Source organism: Sorghum bicolor, chromosome 2, assembly GCF_000003195.3.
Source record: "Sorghum bicolor cultivar BTx623 chromosome 2, Sorghum_bicolor_NCBIv3, whole genome shotgun sequence".
In the NCBI taxonomy this organism is placed as follows: Eukaryota; Viridiplantae; Streptophyta; class Magnoliopsida; order Poales; family Poaceae; genus Sorghum; species Sorghum bicolor.
In genome coordinates this window covers 69,838,650-69,848,303 of record NC_012871.2, presented here as the reverse complement: position 1 = coordinate 69,848,303, position 9,654 = coordinate 69,838,650, and the positions used below count along the sequence as shown (strand labels likewise).

Below are 9,654 nucleotides of genomic sequence, written 5' to 3'. Positions count from 1 at the left end.
CGTTCTTCCACATGTGCGTAATTATAATCTGTCGCATCTTGTAATCGGCGTGGGGGGGGGGGGGGCATTAACGTGCGAAAGCGAGGCTGCCGGTGTGGATGGACGGAGAGCGCCCCCGCCACGCCGCGGCCGAGGTGGACGACGGCGAAATCGTAGCGGGCGCGTGATCCTCGACCACGACTGCCGGGGCTTCATCAGTGTCCCAGTGGCGCCGCATTGCTGTCCGCAAATTAAGTGCGGCTGGTGTATGATTGGGATCGCCGGCAAATCGCCTACCCGCACACACCGACCATGTCGGAGGTAGGATGCCAATGCATATACCTGAGTTTTTTTACACATCTGTCATTAAAAGCTTCAATTTCTAGAATCTGTATAAAATATCTTATAAAAATATATTTTATAATAAATCTAATAGTACTAATTTGGTACTATAAATTTATCATTTTTTTAGAAAATCAGTCAAAGTTTAAAATTTTTGACTTAAGATAACTCTAGAAATTGAAGCTTGAACAGAGGGAGTATATTACTGATGTCTACGGGAGTATTACCAGCATATGGGTGTGGAGTAATTTACATAACCATTAGTATATTATAATGGATAAAAGTTCATGGTACTGAGTATGGTTATGCTCTACTTGAACTTATAAATCCATGGTTATATATGTACCCAATATGCAACTATAATTTAAAACCATATTTTGACATAATATATTGCAAAACATGGTCCAACCAGCACACCTATAGTGCTATAAAAGGGGCAACATATATATAATTTTTCTATTGTTGTTCTATTATCCTATTTTTTTTATATAGTTACAGTTTAATACATGTGTTACTTTCTCTCTATCTATTTTTTTCTATTACACTGTTGATGATCAGGCGCGTTTCCTTGACAGCCACCTAGGGTTCACCAGTGGCACGACATTGATGTTCGCGCATTGAGTGCGGTTGGTGTGGGATTATGATCGCTAGCAAATCACACACCCGCATATTGAAAATGTCGGAGTTAAGGATTAGGGATGCCGATGTCTATCCTTAACCTGAAATCCTGAAATTTGATGGTCTTTTACTCTATTATTAGGGTATAAGTGCGGCTAATTTACATAATGAATATATTAATGGACAAAGCTTCATATTTATTGGGTTCATGGGTTACCTAGACCCATATGGGTATGGGTATGTATGTACTAGATATGCAACTATAATTTAAAGCCAGCATCTTCCAACCTAATATATATACTCTAAAATATTGTCTAACCGATACACCCAGTGCCGTAAAAGAAGGGCTAACATATATATCGTCTTTCTATTACATTTTGTTATTATATATTTGGTGTTATATTATTTTCACTCGTATAGTCGTCACAGTTTAATACATGTATTGCATTTCTTCTTGTGGGCAAAGAGAACTTGTAGGTCCCCGCTACCCGTATGGGCATTAGTATAAACGCAAAATTGCATGCGCTCATAGGCCTGGATTTCTTTGTAGGTACAAAAATTTCTGATGGATACAAGAGCAGGAGCTTCACAATGTTACAATAACTTTTGCAAACTCAGTGGAAAATATTACTGTGCACATAAGAAGCAATGACACATTTAACCGTCATAACAATGCCACTAACATCAAAGCTTCCTAGCTAGTTCTAGATCCGTCGTCCCAGCGTGTATTGAGTATGGTTAGATGATACTCAATGGGCGTCGTTTGTTCTACAGGGGCTTTATATGCGTACGCTTAAAACTGATAGTGCCGTTAAAATTACGCTATAAACCTGCGTGCCTCTAATCTATCTAGAGTACTCTTGAGCACCAGTAGCAATGGCGTCGAGCTCTGGGTTCAGATTTTGAAATAAAACTAACAGATATGTAATTGTAAGAATATTTTGAAAAAAAAATCACAAAACAAAAAAAAAAAACGGTCGTATCCCTAGGCCAGGACCTCAGCTAGCTAGTTGTAGGTCTAGCTTCCTATCTTGTGTCTGGATGTATATGTCCTTGTCTCACTCAATTAAGGCCTTGTTTAGATGCGAAAAGTTTTTTTTAAGGAAAATGCGAAAAGTTTTTGGATTTCGCTACTATAGCACTTTCGTTTGTTTGTGGCAAATATTGTCCAATCATGAACTAACTAGAGTCAAAAGATTTGTCTCGTGATTTACAGGTAAACTGTGTAATTAGTTTTTGTTTTTATCTATATTTAATGCTTCATACATGTACCGCAAGATCCGATGTGATAGAAAATCTTGAAAACTTTTTAGTTTTTGGGTTGAACTAAACAAGGCCTAAGCATATATTATGCGATGATGAAAAGGCCCGACGAAGAACCATACCGCCTCTCACATCATATATTATGTCAGCGTATGATTTGGCGGCCGATATACCTGTCCAATCGTACGTGTCATCTCAACCGCTTGTCTTGATTGAATCAATGGAGCACTGTACTAGTACGACTTTGACTGCATGCGTGTTGGCGCTCTTATGGCTAGGGTACTAGTACCCTATACTTCAGTGTTTATACGAAGATGAGAATTGGAATACTCAAGTACGATTTGGGAGCGCAGGAGATCGGCTTCGTCGATCTACCTCCCGATTGCGCCGACAGAAGGTGTCGGATTCTGCTCGCGACTAGAGAAGAATAGAAGATGATGATGGATTGGGAATCGCCAGGATTGAGAACTCAAGGCTTCACCTGTGGTCGTCGGATGGAGTTTTGGGGTGGGCACCAAGTGGAATCGTTGAGCTCGAGACATTGCTCCCTGTCCGTGCTATTAAGGCCTTGTTTAGTTTGCAAAAATTTTCAAGATTCTCCGTCACATCGAATCTTTGGTCGTATGCATGGAGCATTAAATATAGACGAAAATAAAAACTAATTACACAGTTTACCTATAATTTGTGAGATGAATCTTTTGAGCCTAGTTACTTTATGATTGGACAATGTTTGTCAAATAAAAACGAAAGTGCTACAGTAGCCAAAAACTAAAAAATTTGCAAACTAAACAAGGCCTAATACCGGCTGGATCTATATGGTTTCCTTTGTGCATGGCCTTGGCGCCTTCTTTGTCCGGGTAAATGCTGGAGCGTTCATTGTTGATGTAGTGTCTGGCCGGGTGAGGAAGGTAGCTGACAACAGGCGTGCCAGATGTTTTGTTCCCTACACAAGCTTCTGTATTCCAGGTATAAGCAGTATAACTTTTCTCTTTCAGGGGCATCCATGCATGCTTTTTCTACACAATACTTTTCTTTTGAAAAGAGACTCCGTACTCACTTCGTCTGAAAATAAACATTCTCGAGAAGTTATCTTTTTAAAAGAAATTCATCTAGAAATATAGGAAATAGTATCAAATTTGTATCTCCAAACAATTTTATTATGAAAGTATATTCTATATTAATCAAATGATACTACTTATTATAAATCATAAATATTAGTATGTTTTTCATGTATTAGTCAAATTTAAAATATTTAGCTCCACGGGAAACTAGAATATGTGCGTTTATTTTGTTTTGTGGCAGAGGTAGTAATTTATAAACTTGTAATATATTATGACTTGTAATTTCCATGTGCAGCCTTTAAAGAGGGGAGGAACCAAGTGCATGGTGTCTCCAATAATTAGTAGTCTAGACGGCATATGTGTGTGGTGGAACCATGGAAGAGGTGTATTATGCTGCTAGCCTTTATTTCCTAGATCTCTCATAGCTCTAAAGCTAGTTGTAGCACCCTAAATTTAATAAAAAAACAATGGGTTGACCGGCCAATCTAAAGAGAGAAGAAATTTTTGACCTTTTTAATCGTATAAATTTTATGGACGATCGGACACCTGGTTGCGTAGAGGTTGCTGAAATGAATCTATTTGACTACTAAAAGCATCTCCAACAGTTTGCTATCTTAACTAGGTATCCATAAAAATTTAGTAAAACGAGAAAAAATAAACTTCCACAGTTTGTCATCTAGATTTGACATTTATCCTAACTTGGCATATTCCATCCTCCAGCCCTTAAATATGCACGTGCGTATCAAACTTCTCATTCGGTCTTCCGCGGTTTCCTGGTTGGCGCGACTTCTTCTCTCCTTACCGCGGCGGCCGGACCAGACCCGCACGCACGACCAGAAGGTGAGATCCTTCCAGCGCTATCGCTATTGGAGTTTTGCTTGTGGTGCTGTTGGTTCGATGTGACTGGAGTACAGGCCGTGGTCAGGTCTTGCCGTGAGCCCGTGACATGCACCTAAGGCCTTGTTTAGTTTGTAAAAAATTTTGCAAAATTTTTTCAGATTTTTCGTCACATCAAATCTTACGCTACATACATAAAACACTAAATATAGGTAAAAAAGATAACTAATTATACGGTTTGTATGTAATTTGCGAGACGAATCTTTTGAGTCTAGTTAATCTATGATTGGACAATGTCAAATACAAACGAAAGTGCTACTGTTTACATTTTACAAAATTTTTTGCAAGTAAACGAGGCCTAAACATTCAGGTGTTGATGATGAATGGAACCAAAATTTTCATGTGAAACTGAGTGACACCAAAATTTTCACGTTTCCAAAATAACTTCGTGGACATGTGTTCTAGTACAAACCGAATGAAATATAGTCCAGATAATATATAAACATTGTGGTTGGTCTTTTTTTGCCAAGTTAAAAATAAGGAACTATTAGAGCATCTCCAACAACTTGGTAAAATTCACTTGTCAAATCTTGAGTTATAGCAAGTTGCTAATTTGTTTAGCAAAAGAAAAAAAGAATGTGTCTCCAATAAGTTGCTATTCTCACTTGGTAAAAATAGAGGATGACAGATGGGACCTGCTCACTTGGTAAAAGAATATGTGTCTCCAACAAGTTGCGCTCGGGATAGCAACTTGAGATAGCAACTTGACAAATCTCGACAGTAGAAACCTCTGGATAGCAACTTGGTAAATTTAGCAAGTTGAGATAAGGAGTTGTTGGAGGAGGATTTTTATGCTTTTAGCAAATTTGGTAGGATAGCATGTTGAAATACCAAATTTTTGGAGATGCTCTGAGAGTTTCTTTTTAACTTGGCATAGCAACATGCCAAAACACAACATTTGCCAAGTTAAAAAGAAACTCTCTAATTCACACTTGGAGATGCTTAACATGACTTGTTTGGGTATTGGATATTTAAATTTATGACGAGCTGCTCGATGTGGACCATCAGATATGGTTTGAGGTTTCTCCTTTTGTTTCCAACTCAGGGGGAAAAAAAGAGACGGCTTTCTATTCGATCACCATTGGACCTCCCTGCCTAATGTCGCCACCATCTTTGCAACAGTGTGTATTTTCAAAAACTATGTGTTGCAACACTGGTTATTCAACGGTTCAGTTTACATAAAGATTCGTGCAAGTCAAAACTTGTACATCCACAAGAATTTGGTCCGCATGAGAGCATTTTCAGAGATGATGATCTGCCACTGATGATAATTGGAGTTGCAACACATAGTTAGATTGATTTTTTTTGTCATCTCTGCGTTCCTTGTCCGCGCCATGGCTTATTTCTCACGCTGTCGCCACCTACTATTAAGGCATTGCCACTGAGTTCTCATCCATCATCCATGTCCTGGCGTTTTTTCTGTTTCCCAGTCCATGTATTCAGTGGTGGGTTATCGCAGATTATTGCAGCAAGAGCTGTTGCTATCCTTGTTGCCGTCTTGTGTAGCTGTTCTCTGAATTTTGAGCTACGTATTGCTGGCTTGCTGCTGCTAGTCAATGGTAGCTGATTTGTTGACGAGAAGGAAATCACCTAAAAACGCTGACCTTGTCTTCTATAAAAGTGCGGAAACCTTTCTTCTAAAAAAACTTGCTGCTTCACTGAACTTTGACAAAAATGCAGAACATGCCCTATGACTTGCTAACTGATGCATATTCAGAGCAAGCACTGGAATGACGAATGAGGAAAAGACATGCAGATCACATCACTTGAACGTTTGAAGGGGAACACACACAGTTCTTAGCATCGCAAAACATCTCGTTTTATATAGGGATATGGATATACTCTAGATGCTCTAAATTTCATCAGTCTGTGGCCTTCCCCTATTCTGTGCAGCAAGCATAAGCGTGTACAAGTACAATCTCAGACACATGGTAATGCTAGCACAACTGCATTTGTCACTAGCCATGCAATTCCTGTTGCCGATCAACGGACCTCGTGTCGAACGGAAGTGCTGACGACAGGAGGGCCTGACCGCCTGGGTCTGATCTGATCTTATCCAAATACCCACTCGATCTTGTCGAGCACCCAGTCAACGGCCTCCGCGAGCCAGCCGCCGACGCTCATGTCCGTCTCCGGATCGAACGGGAACGCCGGCGCCGGTGCCGGCGCCGGCGCGGTGGCTTCCAGCAGCCGCTCTATGGACATCTCCGGCGCGGACGTCTCCAGGGGCTTGATGGGCCGACCGTACCGGTCCGGATCAGCGCAGAGATCCTTCATGAATGAACCAGAAAAAAAAAAGACAGATGGTTATATGCAGTGCAGCCCAAATCAAAGAAGCCCAGAACGAGGTGTGCTAAGCCCAATCAAGCCCGAGGCTTATACCAGGTCGGCGTGCAGTTTCCGGACGAAGGTCCGGAAGATCCGGAAGTTGTTGCTGGCGAGGAGCTCGTCCGAGAGCCGGAGGTACGTGACCGCCGCGACCCTGCGCGGCGCCGCTCCGGCGCCGGCGCCGTCGCCGGAGAGACCGACGACGCCGTTGGGCCGCGCGGTGAGCAGCATCTGGTTGTACCCGCGGCGGTCGTACCGGCTCAGCGCGTTCTCGCACGCCACGTCGATCCCCTCCCTCCACCCGGCGCAGAGCACCTGCTGGACGAGCTGCTCCGGGGCGCTCAGGGCCTCCTCGGGCTGCTCCGAGTCCCGCATCTCCGCGCAGGTGAAGTTGAGGATGGCGCCGCCGTGCCGCGCCAGCATGCGCGCGACCGGCGCGTACCCGTCCCGGCCGCCGAGGTTGTAGTACCCGGCGGCCAGCTCCGCCGCGTGGCTCGGGTGCCTGTACCACCAGTGTATCCCGGACACCTGCACCAAGCAAGCACACCACGGACTCCTTCGCTTAATTCCTAGGCAATTTCGATGAGCTGAGCTGAGCATTGCACTCGCATCGTAGCTTGCATGGGTTTGGGTGATGGAGATAGCGGGCACGCACTTTGGCGGCGAGCTTGACCTTGCACCCCAGGAAGGCCTTGTTGGCTTCATCCAACACCCTGTCTCCATGCTGGATCAGCTTGCTGGAGTACCATGTCAGGAAGAACCTCCCCTGCTCGGTGAGGTACGTCCCTCGCTCCGCCGCGAAGAACCCCGTGTCCTCCGGCGTGTCGTTCATCTCCCCAGCGTCGTCCGGTAGCTCCCACTCTGGGTGCCCGGCCTCCGCCGCCGCCGCCTTGAAATCCGCCTCCAGGTACTTGTCGTAACACTGCGACGACAGTAGTGTAATTGCTGAATTCTGAATCACCGGTGCAAGTGCAACTACTGCAGACGGTCAGAGAGATTGCACGATGAGAGCTAGTTTACCTGGAACTGTCCGATGCCGGGGAACACCCAGCCCTGCGTCTCCGGGTAGGACGGGTACCTCAGCTCCCCTGCAGGGCCAAGCCCGACCTCGATGTCCACGATCAGACCGGACTCCAGGAAATCCGCCATGTTCTCCCTGAAGCTCTTCATGAAATCGGCATACAACTGTCGTCGCCATATAAACAATCAACAATGCACAATTTGAATGGTTAGCTAGTGTCAGCGACATGAATTTGCATTGCTTCCATCCTGCATGTGCACCGTGAGTATAATGCCCGACCGACCTGGATGGCAGTCCTGCCATAGAACAGCGGCTCGTCGTCGACGCCAATGGTGAGGTACTCCTGGTTCCGCGCCCCAGTGGAGCTCGTGTAGAACACGTCGGGGTCGGCCTCGCCGACCTCCCTTACCCACCGTGGGATCGGGATGTTGACGGCGTCGCCGACGTTGCCGCCGCACGCGTGGAACGACATGATGGCCTGCAGCTTGAGCCCCTGCGCCTGCACGATCCGGAACAGCTCCCGGTACGCGCGCCACTCGTAGAGCCCCGGCCCGGCGCCCTCCACGATGCCCCACCACACGTCCACCATCACGCCGTCCACGCCGGCCTCCCGCAGCCGCCGCAGCTGCGCCCGGAGCTCCCCCGAGTCCTCCACCTCGTTCTCCGTGGTCACCACCTCAAGCTGCCACGCATGTTGTGTTGTGTTCATGGAGAGATTGGACAGTGAATCAACAACTTGATCGATTTTGGCAGCTTACTGGGAGCATGACGTAGACCGGGACGTAGTTTCCGAGCATCGTCTCCTCGTCGTCGTCGTCGCTGGACTGTGGCGGAGGCTGCCGCGACGAGCAATGCGTTCCGTGAACAAGCTCCCGAAGCATTAAACATTACAGGCATGCATGCACGAACGCACACGCACCTGTGGCGCGGGAGACCTTTCTGCGGGCTCGGTGGACACAGGCCCGAGCGCGGCGGAGGCAACCGTCGTCGTCCTCCTGAACTCGACGGGGACGACAGACCGTCCGGCGGCGGCCGGTGGCGGCGGAAGAAACGCCGCCGAGGATGCCACGCTGATCCGGCACGTCGCCCATTGTTGCGGCTTCACCTGAGACGGCGGCGAGGCCGTCAGCATGATGGTACTGAGAAATTCTGTCTCGTCCTTTGAAATGTTCAGTTCAGCTGCCAAATTCGGAGCGTAGTTCGAATTGATGCCTTGTGGCTTTGGCGAGTTTGGAATTAATTCAATTTATTTATAATAAATATATATATGAGTGGCGGTCATTGGTGCGCCATGGGCCCATGACATCTGCGTGCTGTCTCTCACACACAAATTTGTTCCGTTTCGGCGATGGATATGCTGGCGGGGAAGAGACGAGAGCCCGGCCGGCGATCGGCTGGTGGTTGCGACCTTGAGAAGGGTGTGGTTCGTGTGAGCCGCATGTGCAGTGTGCGTGTGTGCCTCTGGTTTCTCATCACAGGTCTGGTCTTCCTAATCCTTGCTCTACGTACATTTTCGCATGCATTCTCTTTTCGTGTGTGATAACATTTGGGTCCCGCCGCTGAGAACGTGCCAGTGAGGTCGTGACTATTGCGCTTGTCTGTTCTTTCATTTTCTTTTTGGCTCTGTGCGATGATAGCGCCAGCAACGGTGTGGATTCAACGGGAAACCAAAATGTGTATGTGTTCAAGTCGTATTGTTGACGCTAAACCTTTTTTTTAAAAAAAATGTTGGCACTAAAGGAACATGGTAACTTTTTTCACTAGGTGAGCAAGGAAACGTAGGACCCAGAGGACAAGGACGCGCGGCCTCAAGCTCAATGATTGAAAATTTGTTACATCCAACTCACCTTTTGAACTACTCCTTTGGTCCAAAAGGAATACACATCCAATTTTTCAATAAATCAAATCAATGCCAAAATTAACTAAGTATACAGAAAAATACTACTATTTACGGTACCGATAGGTATCATTAAATTGATCATACAATATACTTACTTTGCCATGATCAAATTTATCTATAGGCTGAGGATTTATCTCAGATCAAATCCATTTCCAGAGTGTAGCCTTTTTATATTTTCCTTGAAGTCGCCAGGGGGTTGGTCAACGTACTCCTCGAAGCAACACCTTACTCATGAAGCAAATTGG

At 45.7% G+C, this 9,654-nt stretch overlaps 1 protein-coding gene across 2 annotated transcripts; it reads right to left on the bottom strand.

Moving 5' to 3' along the window:
* LOC8084089 (beta-amylase) lies at positions 5,892–8,816 on the bottom strand. Of its 2 annotated transcripts, none has more exons than XM_021452398.1 (7): positions 8,429–8,816; positions 8,268–8,345; positions 7,793–8,191; positions 7,509–7,673; positions 7,162–7,410; positions 6,543–7,016; positions 5,892–6,431 (listed from the first exon to the last, which is right to left on the bottom strand). In XM_021452398.1, exons 1-7 carry the CDS (start codon positions 8,639–8,641, stop codon positions 6,213–6,215), a joined length of 1,797 nt encoding a protein of 598 aa, XP_021308073.1. In that variant the 5' UTR covers positions 8,642–8,816; the 3' UTR covers positions 5,892–6,212. The 2 variants fall into 2 exon arrangements, with proteins under 2 accessions (XP_021308073.1, XP_002460819.1); XM_002460774.2 differs by having other exon boundaries at positions 7,144–7,410; positions 8,429–8,813.